The sequence below is a fragment of the Nannobrachium achirus genome, assembly GCF_963921795.1.
Source record: "Nannobrachium achirus genome assembly, chromosome: 9".
Lineage (NCBI taxonomy): Eukaryota > Metazoa > Chordata > Actinopteri > Myctophiformes > Myctophidae > Nannobrachium > Nannobrachium achirus.
In genome coordinates, this window is record NC_137818.1 from 887036 (window position 1) to 912070 (window position 25035).

The window sequence follows — 25035 nt, forward strand, 5'->3', positions numbered from 1 at the left end:
TTATAGCAGAGACAGAACAATACTTTGCCAGCCTTTTTACCTCTTTTTTTGGGCATCCCACATTGTTGAAACCCTCTAACAACCAGCCTGTGGGTAGAATGTCCTAGACTGACAAATATAAAAACTAATAGTCTGCACCTGTAGCTAGGGATGGGTATCGTTAAGATTTTAGCGATTCCGATTCCGATTCCGGTTCTGCTTATCGATCCGGTTCCTTATCGATTCTCTTATCGATTCTCAGCCCCCTCGCCATGCAGGGGGCTGGTCAGAAATAGTGGCCAATGGTCTTTTCTACCTCCTCCACTCCTTATTCTCCTCCTGTCATTTTCTTCTTTTTCTAGTTTTTATTTATATTTTTCACCCAAAAAAGCTCAATCCAACGTCCCGTTTTTGCAGTGCTCAGAATGTGAAGGCACAACTTATTTTTTTTTACAGTGTAGCCCTAATATGGATATAATATTGATGCCAGCTGATCATTCACTGAAAGGCCTAAAGTTAAAAATACATACTACTGTATATAGCCTATATTTGTAATTGCTGTGCCATTGCTGCTATGTCTGTGTCACTGTTAGAGCTGCATGATTATGGCAAAAACTTTATTTTAAAATTATGGCTACATATTGAGATAATTTATTTCAAATATTATTAAAAATATTATTATTGAATAAATATTGTTTTAAAACGATTGTCTTAAAAGCTAAAATAAATAAGGTTGCATTTGTTGTTTTCAAGGTGAGAAATTTACCTTATGTCACAGTAGTCTGACTCTAGTCTATTCCTTTCAAATATTTAAGGGCAAAATATTACCTCATGACACTGTTCCTGTTGTTTGGGTTGTAAAACCTCTGTAAGGGACTTAAAATGTTAAATAATACATTTCTGTTGCTTAATGTACTTTGTGAAACTATCGGAGGATACTATAACGACTTTTAACGGGCTTCACCTGGACATGCATTGATTAATCCAGCGTGCGGACAGACACACAACGACACCACGCAAAGTGAACTGACTTTTTTTTTTTTCAACAACAGAGAAACGGGAGGTGGTTTTCCTTTGAAACTGGCTAAAATAAAGGGACATTTAGGCTATAGGATGGCTTTTTCTGTACCTTGCAGCCTTGCAAGAGCTTTTGCAAAGCTGTTGCTTTCTGTTAAATGAAAGTGAAAGTAAACTCCTTCTGCATGGACCGTCTGGAGGCAGGAAAGCCTGGTGACACGATGCTTTTTTTTTTCTCTTCTTCTTTTTTGAGACGACATTGACAGACACAGGATTATGGAATATATCCGTACATTGCAAAGGTAACCAGCACCATCTGTATTATGTAGGCTGCCACTATAAAGTAGACTGCCTGCTACTTGTTATGTTTGCTTTAGTTAGTCACAGGACCAGAGCATCAGACAACATGTTGGCTGCTTCTAAACAAGGCAGCGCGTCGCGTGTGTGACGTGATGTCATCGCGCATATGCAGGAATCGATAGCAGAATCGTTAAGGACATTGGCTAACGATTCCATGGAACCGAACCACGGGCAACCGGTTCTCAACAAGAACCGGTTTTCGATACCCATCCCTACCTGTAGCCCAGCTCTGAGATGGTATGTAGGAGAGGTTGGTATTTAATGACCTTTCCTTGGTCATGAAAGCTTCCTCTAGGCTAGGCTAAGGTCAAAGGTGCTGCTATCTCTAATACAGACACTTCCCTGGACTCTTCATCGACCACAACAACATCTGGTGTATCTGCTGTCAGAGATGTACATATGTCTGGGTTATCACAGATCTACATATGTCTGGTTATCACAGATCTACATATGTCTGGGTTATCACAGATCTACATATGTCTGGTTATCACAGATCTACATATGTCTGGTTATCACAGATCTACATATGTCTGGGTTATCACAGATCTACATATGTCTGGGTTATCACAGATCTACATATGTCTGGGTTATCACAGATCTACATATGTCTGGGTTATCACAGATCTACATATGTCTGGGTCGTCACAGAGAAGGAACATGGATGACATGACACAGGCATGTTTGTGATATTTGTTTACGTGGGTTCTCATTGGCTGATCTTTGTTTACGTGGGTTCTCATTGGTTGATCTTCATCTTCCTCAGATGAAGACGTGGAAGAGACGTTTCTTCCTATTGGATGAGAATACGCTGAGTTACTACAAATCTGACCTGGTAACACACACACACACACACACACGCACGCACGCACGCACGCACGCACGCACACACGCGCACACACACACACACACACACACACACACACACACACACACACACACACCATTATAGTGTGGACAGAAGTCCAGTCACCCGAGAGAGACTTGGAGTAGAACCGCTGCTCCTACACTTGGAAAGGAGTCAGCTTAGGTGGTTGGGGCATCTTAGTACGGATGCCCCCCGAGCGCCTTCCTAGGAAGGTCCTCGATGCACGTCCCACTGGGAGGAGACCCCGTGGCAGACCTAAGACCAGATGGAAGGACTATATCTCCAAACTGGCCTGGGAACGCCTCGGTATACTCCCTGAGGGAGTGGAGGAAGTTGCTCAGGATAAGGAAATCTGGAGGTCTCAGTTGGAGCTGTTACCCCCGCGACCCGATTCCGGATAAGCGGTTGAAGATGGATGGATGGGTGGATGGATGAATAAACTGTTACAATGTGTGTGTGTGTGTGTGTGTGTGTGTGTGTGTGTGTGTGTGTGTGTGTGTGTGTGTGTGTGTGTGTGTGTGTGTGTGTGTGTGTGCGTCCAGGACAAGGAGCCTCTGAGGGCGGTGCCGCTGCAGGACATCCAGAAGGTCCAGGAGTCTGATCACACTGAACACCTGACCAGAGACAACCTGTTTGAGATCCACACCCCTTCCAGGACCTTCTATATACAGGTACACCTTCCAGGACCTTCTATATACAGGTACACCTTCCAGGACCTTCTATATACAGGTACACCTTCCAGGACCTTCTATATACAGGTACACACCTTCCAGGACCTTCTATATACAGGTACACCTTCCAGGACCTTCTATATACAGGTACACCTTCCAGGACCTTCTATATACAGGTACACCTTCCAGGACCTTCTATATACAGGTACACCTTCCAGGACCTTCTATATACAGGTACACCTTCCAGGACCTTCTATATACAGGTACACCTTCCAGGACCTTCTATATACAGGTACACCTTCCAGGACCTTCTATATACAGGTACACACCTTCCAGGACCTTCTATATACAGGTACACCTTCCAGGACCTTCCAGGACCTTCTATATACAGGTACACACCTTCCAGGACCTTCTATATACAGGTACACCTTCCAGGACCTTCTATATACAGGTACACCTTCCAGGACCTTCCAGGACCTTCTATATACAGGTACACCCCTTCCAGGACCTTCTATATACAGGTACACACCTTCCAGGACCTTCTATATACAGGTACACACCTTCCAGGACCTTCTATATACAGGTACACCTTCCAGGACCTTCTATATACAGGTACACACCTTCCAGGACCTTCTATATACAGGTACACCTTCCAGGACCTTCTATATACAGGTTTATTTATTTGTTTATTTGAAAAGGATCCCCATTAGCTGATGCCTTAGCAATCCGCTAGTCTTCCTGGGGTCCATACAAAGATATGTTACAAATACAGTTTTAAAAAGCAATACAATAAAAAAACAAAATACAACAACATTAAATTGCATTAATTCACATTAGTACATTAATGATATAGATTCATTACATCCAAGCAGGAAATAACTTTTACAATTTAATTTATCCTGAAGCTATTTCTAACTTTCTAATTGCTTTCCAGTAAATACCTCAGCACTTTTTTCTTAAAGGCTGATTTATTTTGAGTTAGACGAATGCTCAAGGGTAATTTGTTCCAATAGTCTATGGCTCTATAAATTACAGTTTTTTTCATTGAATTAGTGTTTGAACTAGGTACAATAATATGCTCATTAGCAGCATATCTAGTATTGTAAGAATGTCTGTTATTACAATAATCTACCTGTTCAAACAGAAACAAGGGAGTCTTTGAATTACTAATACAACAGAGAAATGTTGCCAAGCCTAAAGGTACACCACTTCCAGGACCTTCTATATACAGGTACACACCTTCCAGGACCTTCTATATACAGGTACACACCTTCCAGGACCTTCTATTCACAGGTACACACCTTCCAGGACCTTCTATATACAGGTACACACCTTCCAGGACCTTCTATATACAGGTACACACCTTCCAGGACCTTCTATATACAGGTACACCTTCCAGGACCTTCCAGGACCTTCTATTCACAGGTAGACACCTTCCAGGACCTTCTATATACAGGTACACACCTTCCAGGACCTTCTATATACAGGTACACACCTTCCAGGACCTTCTATATACAGGTACACCTTCCAGGACCTTCTATATACAGGTACACACCTTCCAGGACCTTCTATATACAGATACACCTTCCAGGACCTTCTATATACAGGTACACCTTCCAGGACCTTCTATATACAGGTACACACCTTCCAGGACCTTCTATATACAGGTACACCTTCCAGGACCTTCTATATACAGGTACACACCTTCCAGGACCTTCTATTCACAGGTACACACCTTCCAGGACCTTCTATATACAGGTACACCTTCCAGGACCTTCTATATACAGATACACCTTCCAGGACCTTCTATATACAGGTACACCTTCCAGGACCTTCTATATACAGGTACACACCTTCCAGGACCTTCTATATACAGGTACACACCTTCCAGGACCTTCTATATACAGGTACACACCTTCCAGGACCTTCTATATACAGATACACCTTCTAGGACCTTCTATATACAGGTACACCTTCCAGGACCTTCTATATACAGGTACACACCTTCCAGGACCTTCTATATACAGGTACACCTTCCAGGACCTTCTATATACAGGTACACCTTCCAGGACCTTCTATATACAGGTACACACCTTCCAGGACCTTCTATATACAGGTACACCTTCCAGGACCTTCTATATACACACACACACTTTAGATCATACATGGGCAACTGGGGCCCGGGGGCCACATGCGGCCCCCACCTTCACTTAATGCGGCCCTCAGGTTGATATTGGAGTACTGATATATTATTGATTTCAGCTGTTACAAGTCAAAACATGGAAAAATTAACCGCTTCAGTTTATATCAGTAGCTAAATGACTAGTATTAAAATGTTATTATATTTGTTATGTCCAATGTATTTGTATTTAAGTTAATAAATCAACATAAGAACATATAAAATTATAAATGCATTTGAAATTAAAACAAAAAGAAGTTACTTTTCAGGATTCCAATTCAAAAATAGCAAAAATAGCACATCTACAAGCTGAGCTTGTAGATCGGCTATTTTTGCTATGTACAGTATATGCATTGTGGCCCTCTGGAGTGAGTGTGAAAATGTAGTGGCCCTCTCCATCATCAAAGTTTCCCACCCCTGCTCTAGATCCTGCGTTATCATATCCTTGGGATGGGACTGTTATCAATATTGTCATGCCTTAGCCAAGGCTCAGTAGTCAGACTACCAACTACCAGGAGCTGGGTAGTCCCAATATCAGCCTTAATATCAGCCTTGGTCTTGTCATTGCAATGCGCATGCGCCAACACACAAGGGGAAAAAAAGAAGTCACGCTGGGATTCGAGACTACAGGGTTGGGAATTCTAGCCATGCGTTCTTACTGAGGACGCTACTGAGATGGATGCGCCGCTTCGATATATTTTTTTAACATTAGGTTTAGCCATAGTTTTACTGAGGTTAAGGTTAGGGTTAGGTTTAGGGTTAGGCATAGTATTTTTCACCGCCGTGTCGCGTTCCGTTACCGAGTCATGTGTAAAACCAAGCAAAAAAAAAAAGGTCCGCCAGCTGCCTGGTTAGCTAGATAGATAGATACCTTTATTATCCCAAGGGGGAAATTCGACGGGGACTGGTAATCCGACGACCCAGGTTCGATTCTCACTGAGGGAGCGACCAGTACATTGTTCCTGTGAACGTGCGTTGGCGCATGCGCATTGCAATGACAAGTCTATGGGCGATAACACGGATCTACCAGCTCCTGGTAGTTGGTAGTCCGAATACTGAGCCTTGGCCAAGGCATGACAGGGGTGATAACAGACCCATCCCAAGGGAGGATAACACGGAAATCGTCTGTCTAGATAGCCAGGTAGCCTGGATACTGTACTGCTCTAGATAGCCAGGTAGCCTGGATACTGTACTGCTCTAGATAGCCTGGTAGCCTGGATACTGTACTGCTCTAGATAGCCTGGTAGCCTGGCTACTGTACTGCTCTAGATAGCCTGGTAGTCTGGATACTGTACTGCTCTAGGGTTAGGGTTAGGGCAATGCCAAATGTTAAAGATGATGTGTGTTCTGTCTCTCTCTGTCTCTCTCTCTGTTTCACTGTTTCTCTCTCTCTCTCTCTCTCTCTCTCTCTCTCTCTCTCTCTCTCTCTCTCAGTGTGACAGTCCAGATGAAATGCACAGTTGGATCCAACAGATCTCCCAGACCATCGCTGCGCCTCCAGCCACTGCAGCAGTAGGTCCTAATGCCTGCCTGGTTCAAAGCAAGCCCAACAATAAATATCAACATGTCCAAATAAGTGAAATCCATGAATAAACATTTTCATGGATTTCAAAGATAGTTTTACAGACTGGTTTGACAACATGTTGGATTCATGTTAAAGTGTGTTTTCAGACATTTAACCACTTAAAGGACCACTTCACCACTTTTCATCCTATCTTCATATAATTCATACATGTGCAACTGGTGGCCCGGGGGCCACATGCGGCCCCCACCTTCACTTAATGCGGCCCGCAGGTTAATACCAGAATACTGATATATTATTGATTTCAGCTGTTATAATTACAACCATGACCTGCTTTAATTCCTTCAGTCTATATTAGTAGCTTAATTACTAGTATAGTAGTATTAATATTTGTATTTTATGTCCATTGTTTTTGTATTTAGGTTCATAAAGTTAACGTCAGTATATAACTACATTGAAATTAAATCAAAATGTTACATTTGAGTATTCCAATTTTAAAAAATAACACAAAATAATTCAGGATTCCAATTCAAAAGAAGCAAAAATAGCCGATCTACAAGCTCAAAACGCATCGTGTTGCGATGCGTTTTGAGCTTGTAGATCTGCTATTTTTGCTTCTTTTGTATGAGATACTAGAATGACAAAGTAGGACTTAGCAATATGCAATGTGGCCCTCTGGAGTGAAGGTGGAAATATAGTGGTCCTCTGGAGTGAAGGTGGAAATATAGTGGCCCTCTGAAGTGAAGGTGGAAATATAGTGGCCCTCTGGAGTGAAGGTGGAAATATAGTGGCCCTCTGGAGTGAAGGTGGAAATATAGTGGCCCTCTGGAGTGAAGGTGGAAATATAGTGGCCCTCTGGAGTGAAGGTGGAAATATAGTGGCCCTCTGGAGTGAAGGTGGAAATATAGTGGTCCTCTGGAGTGAAGGTGGAAATATAGTGGTCCTCTGGAGTGAAGGTGGAAATATAGTGGTCCTCTGGAGTGAAGGTGGAAATATAGTGGTCCTCTGGAGTGAAGGTGGAAATATAGTGGCCCTCTGGAGTGAAGGTGGAAATATAGTGGTCCTCTGGAGTGAAGGCGGAAATATAGTGGTCCTCTGGAGTGAGTGTGTAAATATAGTGGTCCTCTGGAGTGAAGGTGTAAATATAGTGGCCCTCTGGAGTGATGGTGTAAATATAGTGGTCCTCTGGAGTGAAGGTGGAAATATAGTGGCCCTCTGGAGTGAAGGTGTAAATATAGTGGCCCTCTGGAGTGAAGGTGGAAATATAGTGGCCCTCTGGAGTGAAGGTGGAAATATAGTGGCCCTCTGGAGTGAAGGTGGAAATATAGTGGCCCTCTGGAGTGAAGGTGGAAATATAGTGGCCCTCTGGAGTGAAGGTGTAAATATAGTGGTCCTCTGGAGTGAAGGTGTAAATATAGTGGCCCTCTGGAGTGAAGGTGTAAATATAGTGGCCCTCTGGAGTGAAGGTGTAAATATAGTGGCCCTCTGGAGTGAAGGTGTAAATATAGTGGCCCTCTGGAGTGAAGGTGGAAATATAGTGGTCCTCTGGAGTGAAGGTGGAAATATAGTGGTCCTCTGGAGTGAAGGTGTAAATATAGTGGCCCTCTGGAGTGAAGGTGTAAATATAGTGGCCCTCTGGAGTGAAGGTGTAAATATAGTGGTCCTCTGGAGTGAAGGTGTAAATATAGTGGCCCTCTGGAGTGAAGGTGTAAATATAGTGGCCCTCTGGAGTGAAGGTGGAAATATAGTGGCCCTCTGGAGTGAAGGTGGAAATATAGTGGCCCTCTGGAGTGAAGGTGGAAATATAGTGGCCCTCTGGAGTGAAGGTGGAAATATAGTGGCCCTCTGGAGTGAAGGTGGAAATATAGTGGCCCTCTGGAGTGAAGGTGTAAATATAGTGGCCCTCTGGAGTGAAGGTGGAAATATAGTGGCCCTCTGGAGTGAAGGTGGAAATATAGTGGCCCTCTGGAGTGAAGGTGGAAATATAGTGGCCCTCTGGAGTGAAGGTGTAAATATAGTGGCCCTCTGGAGTGAAGGTGTAAATATAGTGGCCCTCTGGAGTGAAGGTGGAAATATAGTGGTCCTCTGGAGTGAAGGTGTAAATATAGTGGCCCTCTGGAGTGAAGGTGGAAATATAGTGGCCCTCTGGAGTGAAGGTGGAAATATAGTGGTCCTCTGGAGTGAAGGTGGAAATATAGTGGCCCTCTGGAGTGAAGGTGTAAATATAGTGGTCCTCTGGAGTGAAGGTGGAAATATAGTGGCCCTCTGGAGTGAAGGTGTAAATATAGTGGCCCTCTGGAGTGAAGGTGTAAATATAGTGGTCCTCTGGAGTGAAGGTGTAAATATAGTGGCCCTCTGGAGTGAAGGTGTAAATATAGTGGCCCTCTGGAGTGAAGGTGTAAATATAGTGGTCCTCTGGAGTGAAGGTGTAAATATAGTGGTCCTCTGGAGTGAAGGTGTAAATATAGTGGTCCTCTGGAGTGAAGGTGTAAATATAGTGGTCCTCTGGAGTGAAGGTGTAAATATAGTGGTCCTCTGGAGTGAAGGTGTAAATATAGTGGTCCTCTGGAGTGAAGGTGTAAATATAGTGGCCCTCTGGAGTGAAGGTGTAAATATAGTGGTCCTCTGGAGTGAAGGTGGAAATATAGTGGCCCTCTGGAGTGAAGGTGTAAATATAGTGGCCCTCTGGAGTGAAGGTGTAAATATAGTGGTCCTCTGGAGTGAAGGTGTAAATATAGTGGCCCTCTGGAGTGAAGGTGTAAATATAGTGGACTCTGGAGTGAAGGTGTAAATAGTGGTCCTCTGGAGTGAAGGTGTAAATATAGTGGCCCTCTGGAGTGAAGGTGTAAATATAGTGGTCCTCTGGAGTGAAGGTGTAAATATAGTGGTCCTCTGGAGTGAAGGTGTAAATATAGTGGTCCTCTGGAGTGAAGGTGTAAATATAGTGGCCCTCTGGAGTGAAGGTGTAAATATAGTGGTCCTCTGGAGTGAAGGTGGAAATATAGTGGCCCTCTAGAGTGAAGGTGTAAATATAGTGGCCCTCTGGAGTGAAGGTGTAAATATAGTGGTCCTCTGGAGTGAAGGTGTAAATATAGTGGCCCTCTGGAGTGAAGGTGTAAATATAGTGGCCCTCTGGAGTGAAGGTGTAAATATAGTGGTCCTCTGGAGTGAAGGTGTAAATATAGTGGTCCTCTGGGAGTGAAGGTGTAAATATAGTGGCCCTCTGGAGTGAAGGTGTAAATATAGTGGCCCTCTGGAGTGAAGGTGTAAATATAGTGGCCCTCTGGAGTGAAGGTGTAAATATAGTGGTCCTCTGGAGTGAAGGTGTAAATATAGTGGCCCTCTGGAGTGAAGGTGTAAATATAGTGGTCCTCTGGAGTGAAGGTGTAAATATAGTGGCCCTCTGGAGTGAAGGTGTAAATATAGTGGCCCTCTGGAGTGAAGGTGTAAATAGTGGTCCTCTGGAGTGAAGGTGTAAATATAGTGGTCCTCTGGAGTGAAGGTGTAAATATAGTGGTCCTCTGGAGTGAAGGTGTAAATATAGTGGTCCTCTGGAGTGAAGGTGTAAATATAGTGGTCCTCTGGAGTGAAGGTGTAAATATAGTGGCCCTCTGGAGTGAAGGTGTAAATATAGTGGTCCTCTGGAGTGAAGGTGTAAATATAGTGGCCCTCTGGAGTGAAGGTGTAAATATAGTGGCCCTCTGGAGTGAAGGTGTAAATATAGTGGTCCTCTGGAGTGAAGGTGTAAATATAGTGGTCCTCTGGAGTGAAGGTGTAAATATAGTGGTGTAAATAATATAGTGGCCCTCTGGAGTGAAGGTGTAAATATAGTGGCCCTCACCATCATCAAAGTTGCCACCCCTGATATAATTGGTCCTCAAGATAAAATGGAACAATAGTTTTCATTTATTTATTTTTACATTTCTTGGTAAGAAGAACAGAAAGCCTACAGTTTGTCTTGGATTCCCCATCGATGATGTCACTGGTAGACAGGTTCTGAACAGCCAATAGTAGTAAACTTGACTTGCTCTGCTCTGTTTTCACCTCCTCTACACCCAACCTCTGCCCGAAAATAGCTGATCTACAAGCTCACAACGCCTCGCAGCGCAAGGTGTCCTGAGCTTGTAGATCAGCAAGAACAGGGATGCCTGGTTAACCCATTAAGACCTGGAACGCATTAATACTTTATGCTTTAACTGTTCAATAGTAGATGTAGATCTGCTATTTTTGAAAAATCTGACCAGATTCTATAAATGTCTTCTAAATCCTTCTAAATCAGTGCTTCTCATACGTTTTCATGTCAAGGACCCCCAAAATGACATTTATTCGGCCGCGGACCCCCATCTCAAAATATGTTGTTCCAGGGACCACCCAGAAGCAGAGATTTGAGTTGCAAAAATTTGGTTTGAAAAATATATATTCAAAGATTGGCTCAAATGTTCACAATTTTTCAGAAATGGCAGATCTAGCAAGATCTATTAGCGCAGCAGGCACCGTGCCCAACATTAGTTACTGTGTTAGCCTGGTCATTTTGAGGATGTTGATGTCGTCATCTGCCCATTAGTCCATTTGGTAAAAATAAATGGGTTGATATATTTTGGGACCATCGCTCCATTGTTCACAATGGTTTGTAATGCAGGCTGCTATCCCAGGAAGTCATGTGATCCAAGATGGCCGCGGTGTGAATAAGGTCTATACAGCCTCTAGGTTCACATTACAACCAGTGGTGGAAAAAGTACTCAATTTCTTTACTTGAGTAAAAGTATCAATACTGCAATGTAGAAGAAGTACTCTGTTACAAGTAAAAGTCTGTAATTCATAATGTACTTGTGTTGCCATAAAAAAATGTACTTAAAGTACCAAAAGTAAAAGTACAACATGTTTGACAATAGCAGATCTACAAGCTCACAAGGCGTCAGAGAGTGGGCGGGGCCTCACTGTGTTTACCATCTCTGTTGCCAGGACGACCATGACCCCGCCTCCACCTTCTACTTCCCCGTCTACGAGGAACTACACTACCCACAATCCTCTGCTTCAGCCCCCCCGGCCACGGGAGACGGTCCGGTCGCCGAGGCAACGGCCGGCGTGGAGGAGGCATTGCCGTGGGAACCGTGTGGAGAGGGGCGGGGCTTAACTGAGGACAGTGACCTTCAAATGACTCTGATATGATACACACACACACACACACACACACACACACACACATAGCGTTCTTTTCATTTAAAAGTGTTAAATAGATTTTTAAAATGATTTTCCTCTTTTAAAATGTGTTTTATTTGACAAAGTGAGTTTGAAATGTATTTTCAAGGGGTCCTGGTGGTGCACAGCTAGAAGGTCCTGGGTTCGATTCCCACCGGGGGGCGCTGTGGGCGCTGGGGGCGTGTTCTCTCCTCCGTGTCATCAGTGCCCACACACTGGGTGGGGTTGGTGAAAGGGCCTTTCTGTGTGGAGTTTGCATGTTCTCCCCGTGTCTCCTAGAGCAGATACCCTCACAAAAACATGCAGTAGTCCTGGTCTCTATAAAGCCTCCCCCTGGCCAGCCGGGGTGCCTGATGGAGGGGAAAGGAACTGGTTGGAATAGCCATAGACATAGAAAGGGAGACGCCTCCTTCGGCTAAGGGGCGCTAAATGCCTTGAGCAACTAATGGAATCTTCATCGCTTCCGTGTTCATTGCCTCCGTGTGCGTCACACATACGGAAGTCGGTAAGCCAATCAGAGGCAGGTGGGGGCGGGTCTTTACGTATGCAGCCTGTAAGAACAGCTGAGCAGCGCAACATCGGAACTGGCTCTGTTGAATTGAATTGTGGTCTTTGGATAAGTCCCGGAAAAGACACGCTGTGATTGGCCAGTATTCACTTTGACTGACAGCGTTCCCTTAGTTTTTCCAGGAAGTTCGGACTAGAACTTTTGCACATCGCTCCAATTAACTGCAGAGGCGAACGTGGCATCTAGCTCTTTATATCTGTGGGAATAACGTGTTCCTTCTACGTGCTACGTCCAAACCGGGAATCCCCCCCCCCCCCCCGTCAGGTGAAACCAAGCGACTTGGACTCCTTATGGAAGGAAGCATGAGTCAGTCCGTTGCTCTCTCCAGGTTGGCAGAGGGAGAGCAGAGACCAGGATTAGATTAGATAATTATATTAGATTATATTAGATTATATTAGATAATTGACACTGGGTGAAAAATGGGTTACAAAATCATGGGATAAAGATTTTAAGATGAAATGTATTTTCAACCATTTACCCCAGCCTTTTACCAGTGGTGGTCCACGGACCACCACTGTTTTGGAGGTGTTGCTTCTAGTTACTAGTTACTAGGAGGTGTTGCTTCTAGTTACTAGTTACTAGGAGGTGATGCTTCTAGTTACTAGTTACTAGGAGGTGATGCTTCTAGTTACTAGTTACTAGGAGGTGATGCTTCTAGTTACTAGTTACTAGTTACTAGGAGGTGATGCTTCTAGTTACTAGTTACTAGTTACTAGTTACTAGGAGGTGATGCTTCTAGTTACTAGTTACTAGGAGGTGATGCTTCTAGTTACTAGTTACTAGGAGGTGATGCTTCTAGTTACTAGTTACTAGTTACTAGGAGGTGATGCTTCTAGTTACTAGTTACTAGTTACTAGGAGGTGATGCTTCTAGTTACTAGTTACTAGGAGGTGATGCTTCTAGTTACTAGTTACTAGGAGGTGATGCTTCTAGTTACTAGTTACTAGTTACTAGGAGGTGATGCTTCTAGTTACTAGTTACTAGTTACTAGGAGGTGATGCTTCTAGTTACTAGTTACTAGGAGGTGATGCTTCTAGTTACTAGTTACTAGGAGGTGATGCTTCTAGTTACTAGTTACTAGTTACTAGGAGGTGATGCTTCTAGTTACTAGTTACTAGGAGGTGGGTGATGCTTCTAGTTACTAGTTACTAGGAGGTGATGCTTCTAGTTACTAGTTACTAGTTACTAGGAGGTGATGCTTCTAGTTACTAGTTACTAGGAGGTGATGCTTCTAGTTACTAGTTACTAGGAGGTGATGCTACTAGTTACTAGTTACTAGGAGGTGATGCTTCTAGTTACTAGTTACTAGGAGGTGATGCTTCTAGTTACTAGTTACTAGGAGGTGATGCTTCTAGTTACTAGTTACTAGTTACTAGTTACTAGGAGGTGATGCTTCTAGTTACTAGTTACTAGGAGGTGATGCTACTAGTTACTAGTTACTAGGAGGTGATGCTTCTAGTTACTAGTTACCAGGAGGTGATGCTTCTAGTTACTAGTTACTAGGAGGTGATGCTTCTAGTTACTAGTTACTAGGAGGTGATGCTTCTAGTTACTAGTTACTAGGAGGTGATGCTACTAGTTACTAGTTACTAGGAGGTGATGCTTCTAGTTACTAGTTACTAGGAGGTGATGCTTCTAGTTACTAGTTACTAGGAGGTGATGCTACTAGTTACTAGTTACCAGGAGGTGATGCTTCTAGTTACTAGTTACTAGGAGGTGATGCTTCTAGTTACTAGTTACTAGGAGGTGATGCTACTAGTTACTATAGTTACTGAGGAGCCCTAAGAGGCCATGTTAACTCACATTACCGATGTGATATCCTACTAGTTATGTTTACCTGCATGTTAATACTTATTGTTTCTTCATAAATAAACCTGCCAGAGGGAAAAGATGTTGTTTTGGTCAACGTTATTCTCCTGTGGTTCCAACATCAATACAGCATGGAATCTGATCCAACATCAATACAGCATGGAATCTGATCCTACATCAATACAGCATGGAATCTGATCCAACATCAATACAGCATGGAATCTGATCCTACATCAATACAGCATGGAATCTGATCCTACATCAATACAGCATGGAATCTGATCCTACATCAATACAGCATGGAATCTGATCCTACATCAATACAGCATGGAATCTGATCCTACATCAATACAGCATGGAATCTGATCCTACATCAATACAGCATGGAATCTGATCCTACATCAATACAGCATGGAATCTGATCCTACATCAATACAGCATGGAATCTGATCCTACATCAATACAGCATGGAATCTGATCCTACATCAATACAGCATGGAATCTGATCCTACATCAATACAGCATGGAATCTGATCCTACATCAATACAGCATGGAATCTGATCCTACATCAATACAGCATGGAATCTGATCCTACATCAATACAGCATGGAATCTGATCCTACATCAATACAGCATGGAATCTGATCCTACATCAATACAGCATGGAATCTGATCCTACATCAATACAGCATGGAATCTGATCCAACATCAATACAGCATGGAATCTGATCCTACATCAATACAGCATGGAATCTGATCCTACATCAATACAGCATGGAATCTGATCCTACATCAATACAGCATGGAATCTGATCCTACATCAATACAGCATGGAATCTGATCCTACATCAATACAGCATGGAATCTGATCCTACATCAATACAGCATGGAATCTGATCCTACATCAATACAGCATGGAATCTGATCCTACATCAATACAGCATGGAATCTGATCCAACATCAATACAGCATGGAATCTGATCCTACATCAATACAGCATGGAATCTGATCCTACATCAATACAGCATGGAATCTGATCCTACATCAATACAGCATGGAATCTGATCCTACATCAATACAGCATGGAATCTGATCCTACATCAATACAGCATGGAATCTGATCCTACATCAATACAGCATGGAATCTGATCCTACATCAATACAGAATGGAATCTGATCCTACATCAATACAGCATGGAATCTGATCCTACATCAATACAGCATGGAATCTGATCCTACATCAATACATCATGGAATCTGATCCTACATCAATACAGCATGGAATCTGATCCTACATCAATACAGCATGGAATCTGATCCTACATCAATACAGCATGGAATCTGATCCTACATCAATACAGCATGGAATCTGATCCAACATCAATACAGCATGGAATCTGATCCTACATCAATACAGCATGGAATCTGATCCTACATCAATACAGCATGGAATCTGATCCTACATCAATACAGCATGGAATCTGATCCAACATCAATACAGCATGGAATCTGATCCTACATCAATACAGCATGGAATCTGATCCTACATCAATACAGCATGGAATCTGATCCTACATCAATACAGCATGGAATCTGATCCTACATCAATACAGCATGGAATCTGATCCAAAGATAATACAATATTCACTGTTTGGGACTGAGAGGCTAAATCTCTTCAAATCTGTGGCTCAAATGCCCAATAAATAACAGAAAACCACTAAAGCATTACATTACAGACTACTGACCTAGAAGCATTACATTACAGATTACTGACCTAGAAGCGTTCATTACATTACTCATTTCAAGTCAATGTTATGACATTCAAATACTTACTTTTAACAGCTGTCAAGTTTATCAGTTCACAACCTGGATAGGATTTTCTGTAATTTAATTTAAAAAAATGGCATACAGCTCATGAAAATCTAAAATGAATAACTAAGAATATTGCAATATTACACCCAACCCAGAAATGTCAACCTTCTGAAGTCGGAGTTGCTTGAAGAAAAGTATTAAGTTTCCACAGTCTGTAATAATTTGGGGTGTTTTGGCATCTGCTTTTTTTTTTACACAATATAATGTTTTTAAGAGTCTATACCAATAGGCATAGGCGATTCTAGCCTCTTCCAGCAGGGGGTGCACGACCTCTATTACCTCATGCACGCGCGCGCGCGCGCGCACGCGAAAAAAATTGCGGATATTAGCGGTTTTGTAATGTTGTTTTAGCGGATTTCTGCAGTTAATTTTGTACCCAAATGTAACACAATATAAACAAAAAAAAGTGTAAAACAGGTGCTTCTTTTTCTAGACACCATATGTCTATCTATAGGATTTATTTACTTATTTTGCAGACAGAGGCAGCACAGCCAGGACATATAAAGCCAAACATCAAGTTAATCATCATTCATCAAGCAATCAAGCAGTCATTTACAGTGTCAAATAAGCATTTCACAAAAACAAATAGTAGACACATCCTTATTACACAATGAACTGCAGCCTCCGGGTTTTGGCACTTGCAAACCTTTCAATTATTTTCTGCACTTTAATTTCGTGTATTTTCTCAATCTGTAAAATGCCTATATCTGACACTCTTTTATCAGTCATGGTTGTCCGTAAATACGTTTTTAGTTGTCTCAAAGTAGAGAAACTGCGCTCATAACATAATAGACTATGCACTTGGAGGGAGTACAACAGCATTGTGTAAACAGAGATGTGTCTTTATGTACCTGTCCTCCTGAAAGCTTGGCTTTATCCGGGCCATGGCAAGGGTCTCTTTCATGAACAAAGTTGGCTTCATTTGGCTCCTCTGGGTCTGGGCCTGGGGTAACAACAGTTGAGTCTGGAGTGGGGCTTGCTTGCTGTGGAGGAACCGGGGCCTCTGTCTCCGGCAACGGCGAGCCTTCCACAGTGATGTCGGTGGCTGGATCACTGCTGCTGCAAGCTCCGTCCACCTCCTCTGGTTCACGTTCATTAGCATTACTGTCAGTGTCGAGTGAACCCGTGTTCACATTTCCTGATGATGAATTATCGGTTGTGGCACTGGGTTTGCTCTTTTTTATAAAGAATTGGTCAATTGTCTTTGTATTTATAGTTCGTTTCGCCATTATTGCTGCTCTGCTGCTGTATCCATATTGTTTTAGGCGGGCGGAAACAGATAAGGAAATCACGGAATTGTGGGTCATCATATCAGAGAGTCACACAGCCGGCCAGCACAGGTGTCAATCTCACAGCCCACCCACAGTGCCTGCCAAGTCTGCCAACAGCGCCGTCGCCAAGCAAGCTGATAGGTCTTACATTGCAAGCAAGCAAGCTGAAATACTTGCCCCTCCACCTCTCTTTTTGCGCACATTTTACAAATCACGATCACTGTTTTATTTAATAATTATAAAATAAAGTTACATTACAAAAAAAAATAAAAAATCAAAATGGCCACCTGGCGGCCAGGGGGTGCACGTGCACCCTAGGACACCCCTTAAAATCGCCTATGCCAATAGGGTTATATCTATACCACTATACAGTCTATACCAATAGGGTTATATCTATACCACTATACAGTCTATACCAATAGGGTTATATCTATACCACTATACAATAAGTCTACTCAAGGGTTGCAGGTTCTCCCACACATGCAGGCTCTTGTGTTAATATAGACACCTGCCAGCAGAGGGTGCTGTATGCACACTAAAACACTGCTTAAGGACTCCTGTCTCTCCAGGCCTCAGTTGCATATCTATGTGCTAAAAAACACCAATTTACACAGATGTAGTAACTTAATTAAACAATAATAAAAGTATGAGTAAAAGTTGTAAAGTGCTTCAGCTAAAATCATTAAAAGCAGACATGTTGAATTACCACCCATTGGCAGCCAATGCATCAAAACAGTTTTTTTGCTCTCTGGTTTTATTTACCAGTAAACATCTAGCCTCTGTTTTTTTAGTTTTTGTTTTTTTTACTACTTTTAAAACTATTTTTAAAGGTGATACACCATGAAAATTCACTTTTCCTATTTTAAAACCTTTTTTTGGGGGTCCCACTAGCACCTTCTATCCTCACAAAGTCCCATTTCTGACCGTTGTGTCTTTCTCTGGTTTTGGGAAGGTGGAGGTTAAAAGCATCCCACGGGTTCTCAAAACAGGCTGTCCAGATTTGCTGCCGTTTGTGACTTCATAAACGGCCGTTTTTGAAGAAAAAGTTTTTTTTTTTTCGTTTTTTTCCAATTATTATTTTTTTTTTCAAAAAAAAAATAATAAGGCAATTTAGCCTCAAACCTTTTGAAAAACGTTTTTGGGACATAAACAATATGACGTAAATACTTTTTAAATGCATGGTGTATCACCTTTAACGTGTAGCTGTAGATCGGTTACTTAAACCTTTATTTTAATATTTTTGTATTATTTTTATTATTATTATTATTATTATTATTAATTTATTTAAGGCTAAGAGGTAAGGCATGGATGAAAATAGAGGCCCAAATTCTGCGTGGGTTTTTTCAGCAAAGTATATGATGTTCAGGAACCACCTCGTCATTTTCACTATCCAGCAACTCCAGCCGGCAGCTCCGTCTCACTGTCATGTCCTGACAGGACTGAGCAGACACTGCCTCTTATCACCTCCTAGTAATGTGTTCCTTTTAATACTTATTACTGTAAAACTATTGTTTTACAGGACTGACAGGACTCTTATCGCCTCCTGCAGGCTGACTCCACACAACCAGTCCTGCTGCATTCAAGTTCAGGAGAGTTTGGACGAGGCAATTCTCTTGAATTCTCCCTTCACGTGTGACATGGAAAGAGGGGGCATTTGCATTTCTTTCACCATAGTGAAAACTGCATTCATGGTCTGGAGAGGGCACTTTTTACAGACGGATAAAAGGGCAGGGGCTCAAGCCCCCTTTGATGTCTATGTGTGCACGTGCCTGCTTCCTTGATTGGCCGTGTGTCCCTGAACATTGTCTGATATGAATGCCCCTCCTTGACACTTTTAAATCTTCACATAAAAGATGGCTAGAAGAAAAAAGACAATTTTCATAACTATGTCACATTTGCAACAGTAAGATGCTTTTAGAGAATATTGTTGTACTGTATTGTACTATATTGTATTATATTGTATTGGAAAGGACCATAATGGAAATAAGCCTACCAGCTTTCTTATGTTCATCCTTTTGGCTATTTGTATGCGTATATACTAATATGTCAATAAAGAAATCAATCAATCAATCAATCAATCAATGGCTATTTTAACATCCGCCATTACCAAATAATGTATTTTGCATCATAACTCATGAACCAATCATGATAATAGAAGCTATGTGATGTCTACACCTATGTTCTGATGGCCAAGGATTAGAATGATATCACGTACAGCATCATAAACTGTCCAGGTGAATAGTATCACAGTATTTTATCTCTGTTGCATATACAGTCTTTTGCAGACATGTAGAGGCCAATTTGTGCTTTTACCTATAACCACCGATTAGTGTAAAACTTTGTATGCACACTTCCCAGAGGCCAAGGAAAAACCTGTGCCCTGCATTTTTCACATCTGCCACCAGAAGGCCGACTTACAGTATGTAAAACACATTCTTCGATATTACTCCTTCAGATTTTATCCGAAAATCACACAAATCAGTACACAGTATCTCTACATTGATGTAATCATGACAGATTTGTCCGATATGATATTCTATCTAATTGGTTAACATTGAATTCCAAGGTTTGCAGGATTGCTCCTTTTTGAACAAAATGTCTCAAATCATGAATGCAGGCTGCTATGTGTGTGAAATTTTGCACACACATTCCCACTAGGCCAAGGAACAGATGCCACCCTTCTCACATTGGCCTGTTATAGCGCCACCAGCGGGTCAACTTTTGCAAAACACATTTTTGGAACAAAATGCCACAAATCCCATATGCAGCGTCCGATTACCGTGAAAGGCCCAAGAACACGTGGCACCCTTTTCACTTTGGCCTATTATAGCGCCACCAGGAGGCCAAAAAAACCTACCTGACCTGCCGGAGACCTGTTCTCAGAAGAACACTGCTTCTAGTTTTTCTTTGATTTCTTTTCCCACTTTTCTTGTCCCAACTTTAACACTCCAGCCTTTTATCACACAATGGATGCCACTTTTTCCTTGAGACGTCCCCAGGAGTCTTAGGGTCAAAGGTTAATGGACGCTGACTCCCTGTTAAGACGTGTGGGGACGTCTTACCTGGTTACCATGGTTACCAGGTGAACAGGTGCCGCGGTAGCGGCTGGTGAGTAAAAACACTACATATCCCATCATGCAACTCGGCTGCCAGCATCATGGAGGGTCTATTCTCCAGAGGCTCTACTCATTGCTGATGCAAAGAAACGGTTTTGACTCAGAATCTTCTTCCAAACATGCAGAGAAGGCCGAGACCCGCTCTTTTTCACGGCTACACTTGATTGTTGATATCCTTTTTATCACTGATATCCTTTGAGGCCCTAGTCGTGACCTATTGTTGTTTTAATAAGATTATGTGTTTGCTTGAAATATTATTGTTTCATTGCTGTTGTGTTTAAGTGCTTTCCTACTAAAAACCAAAAAGTTTAAAATATTAACTTATGTACTCATTAAGATAAATATCGTCGTTGTCAGGTGGAAACCTCGTATCTCCAAGTTTCAAATGTGTCCGTTCTTTCACAAAGCAAAGCCCTGCTTCATCGTACAAGGCCGTCGCACAAAAGTAGTGAAAACAGCAGATCTACAAGCACACAACGCCTCGCGGTGCAAGGCATTGTGTGCTTGTAGATCTGCTGCATTTTTAAAATGATAAATGCAAAACGAACGGTTTTGGACATACAAGGTTTTCACCCGACAACGACGATATGCTGTGCTCATTTTCTGTCATGTACTTGAATCCACTTAATGGAAGGTCATCTCAGAACGGTGGAAAAGTACAAATTGTATTCAGTAGAAAGGCATGTGTGAGATTCAAGTGACGTAGAAAGAGAGGCAGAGTTTACAAAACTGCAGATGAATTGACAGGAAGGGTGTAAGCAGATCTAAATGTTGGCTTAATCATTGTTGAGAAAACATTGTGAAAGAAGTTGTTTATCTGCAATTGTGTCTGGATTCTTAACCGTTGAAGAGACAAAGAAATTGTGAAAGTAGCCATTTATCTGCCCTTGTATCTGGCCTTGTGGTCTGTGTTTCTCTGTTCTTCCCTATTCAGAGAAATGACAGGTACTGTATGTTGTAACTCTCCTCCAGAGACATTCAGAAGTCAGATTGGCAAGCGACGAGCAGAGAAGTTGCCCCAGTCTCAGACCAACCTATTTTTATTTTCTTGCTTTTCCTGCTTTTTTCCCCTTGCTTTCCTACTTTTTCCTGGCTTGGCCACTTTATCGCTGCTTGCAGCTATATTTGTATTTAAGTTCATAAAGGTAACATAAGAACATATAAATGCATTTGAAATTAAATAACATTTTTACTTTTCTGGATTCCAATTCGCTAAAAGGAATTCAGCTTTCCAATTCAAAAATAGGCGATCTACAAGCTCAAAACGCGTCGAAATGCGGCACGTTTTGAGCTTGTAGATTGGCTATTTTTGACTGTATATATGCAAAGTGGCCCTCTGGAGTGAATGTGTAAATATAGTGGTCCTCTGGAGTGAAGGTGTAAATATAGTGGTCCTCTGGAGTGAGTGTGTAAATATAGTGGTCCTCTGGAGTGAAGGTGTAAATATAGTGGTCCTCTGGAGTGAAGGTGTAAATATAGTGGTCCTCTGGAGTGAAGGTGGAAATATAGTGACCCTCTGGAGTGAAGGTGGAAATATAGTGACCCTCTGGAGTGAAGGTGTAAATATAGTGGTCCTCTGGAGTGAAGGTGGAAATATAGTGGTCCTCTGGAGTGAAGGTGGAAATATAGTGGTCCTCTGGAGTGAATGTGTAAATATAGTGGTCCTCTGGAGTGAAGGTGTAAATATAGTGGCCCTCTGGAGTGAAGGTGTAAATATAGTGGCCCTCTGGAGTGAAGGTGGAAATATAGTGGTCCTCTGGAGTGAAGGTGGAAATATAGTGGTCCTCTGGAGTGAAGGTGGAAATATAGTGGCCCTCTGGAGTGAAGGTGTAAATATAGTGGCCCTCTGGAGTGAATGTGTAAATATAGTGGTCCTCTGGAGTGAAGGTGTAAATATAGTGGCCCTCTGGAGTGAAGGTGTAAATATAGTGGCCCTCTGGAGTGAAGGTGTAAATATAGTGGCCCTCTGGAGTGAAGGTGGAAATATAGTGGTCCTCTGGAGTGAATGTGTAAATATAGTGGTCCTCTGGAGTGAAGGTGTAAATATAGTGGCCCTCTGGAGTGAAGGTGTAAATATAGTGGTCCTCTGGAGTGAAGGTGTAAATATAGTGACCCTCTGGAGTCTCTCCCCTTCTCCGCAGCCTCCACTGGCTCCCGGTTGTGGCCCGCACTGAATACAAAACACTGATGCTGACCTTCAAAGCAGCCAAAGGTATGGCTCCTCCATACCTCCAGAAGCTGATCAACCCCTACACCCCCACCCGGTCACTTAGATCAGCCAACACAGGGATGCTGACAGAACCCTCGCTCAAAACTCCAGGGCAAAAATCCACTCGTCCGAGACAGTTTGCCCTCCTGGCCCCCAAGTTGTGGAATAAACTCCCTGTCGCACTTAGAACAACGGACTCACTCGCTAGCTTTCGCCGTGGACTGAAGACTCACCTTTTCAGACTCCACCTAAACCCTTAGCACTACAGAAAAAGAATCAATGAATACATGAAGCTAGTTAGCATTTGTTTTTGTTTTTTAGGTTTTTTCAGAACTTTGATTATATTGTGTTTTTTCTAGATAGATATCCATTTGCATTTGTTATATTGTTGATGATGTACTGACATATTATCTTGTTTATTATTGTGATGTTATCTGCTTATTGTAAGTCGCTTTGGATTAAAAGCGTCTGCTAAATGCCTAAACTGTAAACTGTAAACTGTAAGGTGTAAATATAGTGGCCCTCTGGAGTGAAGGTGTAAATATAGTGGCCCTCTGGAGTGAAGGTGTAAATATAGTGACCCTCTGGAGTGAAGGTGGAAATATAGTGACCCTCTGGAGTGAAGGTGTAAATATAGTGGCCCTCTGGAGTGAAGGTGTAAATATAGTGGTCCTCTGGGGTGAAGGTGTAAATATAGTGGTCCTCTGGAGTGAAGGTGTAAATATAGTGGCCCTCTGGAGTGAAGGTGTAAATATAGTGGTCCTCTGGAGTGAAGGTGTAAATATAGTGGTCCTCTGGAGTGAAGGTGTAAATATAGTGGTCCTCTGGAGTGAGTGTGTAAATATAGTGGTCCTCTGGAGTGAAGGTGTAAATATAGTGGTCCTCTGGAGTGAGTGTGTAAATATAGTGGTCCTCTGGAGTGAAGGTGTAAATATAGTGGCCCTCTGGAGTGAAGGTGTAAATATAGTGGTCCTCTGGAGTGAAGGTGTAAATATAGTGGCCCTCTGGAGTGAAGGTGTAAATATAGTGGCCCTCTGGAGTGAAGGTGTAAATATAGTGGCCCTCTGGAGTGAAGGTGTAAATATAGTGGTCCTCTGGAGTGAAGGTGTAAATATAGTGGTCCTCTGGAGTGAAGGTGTAAATATAGTGGTCCTCTGGAGTGAGTGTGTAAATATAGTGGCCCTCTGGAGTGAAGGTGTAAATATAGTGGTCCTCTGGAGTGAAGGTGTAAATATAGTGGTCCTCTGGAGTGAAGGTGGAAATATAGTGGTCCTCTGGAGTGAGTGTGTAAATATAGTGGCCCTCTGGAGTGAAGGTGGAAAAATAGTGGCCCTCTGGAGTGAAGGTGTAAATATAGTGGTCCTCTGGAGTGAAGGTGTAAATATAGTGGCCCTCTGGAGTGAAGGTGTAAATATAGTGGCCCTCTGGAGTGAAGGTGTAAATATAGTGGTCCTCTGGAGTGAAGGTGTAAATATAGTGGCCCTCTGGAGTGAAGGTGGAAATATAGTGGTCCTCTGGAGTGAAGGTGTATATATAGTGGTCCTCTGGAGTGAAGGTGTAAATATAGTGGCCCTCTGGAGTGAAGGTGTAAATATAGTGGCCCTCTGGAGTGAAGGTGGAAATATAGTGGTCCTCTGGAGTGAAGGTGTAAATATAGTGGCCCTCTGGAGTGAAGGTGGAAATATAGTGGCCCTCTGGAGTGAAGGTGGAAATATAGTGGCCCTCTGGAGTGAAGGTGTAAATATAGTGGCCCTCTGGAGTGAAGGTGTAAATATAGTGGTCCTCTGGAGTGAAGGTGTAAATATAGTGGCCCTCTGGAGTGAGTGTGTAAATATAGTGGCCCTCTGGAGTGAGTGTGTAAATATAGTGGCCCTCTGGAGTGAGTGTGTAAATATAGTGGTCCTCTGGAGTGAAGGTGTAAATATAGTGGTCCTCTGGAGTGAGTGTGTAAATATAGTGGCCCTCTAGTCCAGGGGTTTACAAAGTGGGTGACGGGGCACCCTGGGGTGCCGTGACAGCAGTCCAGGGGTGCCGCAAGATCATTTGATAATTATTTGGAATTTATTTGGACACTTGAAATAATATTTAGTATCATTTTAAACTTGAAGTACAAAGTTATTTTCCAAGTTTCTCCAAGTTTCAAATGTGTACGTCTTTTGGTAAAGCAAAGCCCTGCTTCATCATTCAAGACTGTCGCACAAAACTAGTGAAAACAGCCGATCTATTGTGTGCTTGTAGATCTGCTGTTTTCACTAGTTTAGATCATTTTATAGATGATAGGCCTAAATATAAAACTAATGGTTTTGGACATACAAGGTTTCCACCCGACAATGACGATATGCTATAAATATAAGGTGCTGGGAGTGATGCCTCGGATTAAAACAATATTTATGGGGA

General features: G+C 42.4%; 1 protein-coding gene across 1 annotated transcript in view; it reads left to right on the top strand.

Moving 5' to 3' along the window:
* LOC308291792 (pleckstrin homology domain-containing family A member 1-like) overlaps nt 1-11762 on the top strand; it is a gene marked incomplete at both ends in the record, with an annotated part of 31600 nt that extends 19838 nt beyond the window's left edge. Inside the window, 2 exons of the mRNA XM_080733925.1 lie at nt 2120-2188; nt 11556-11762. Of these exons, the coding sequence (XP_080590051.1) occupies nt 2120-2188; nt 11556-11762 (276 nt within the window). The remainder of the gene's footprint in view (nt 1-2119; nt 2189-11555) is intronic.
* Nucleotides 11763-25035: the final 13273 nt, after the last annotated feature.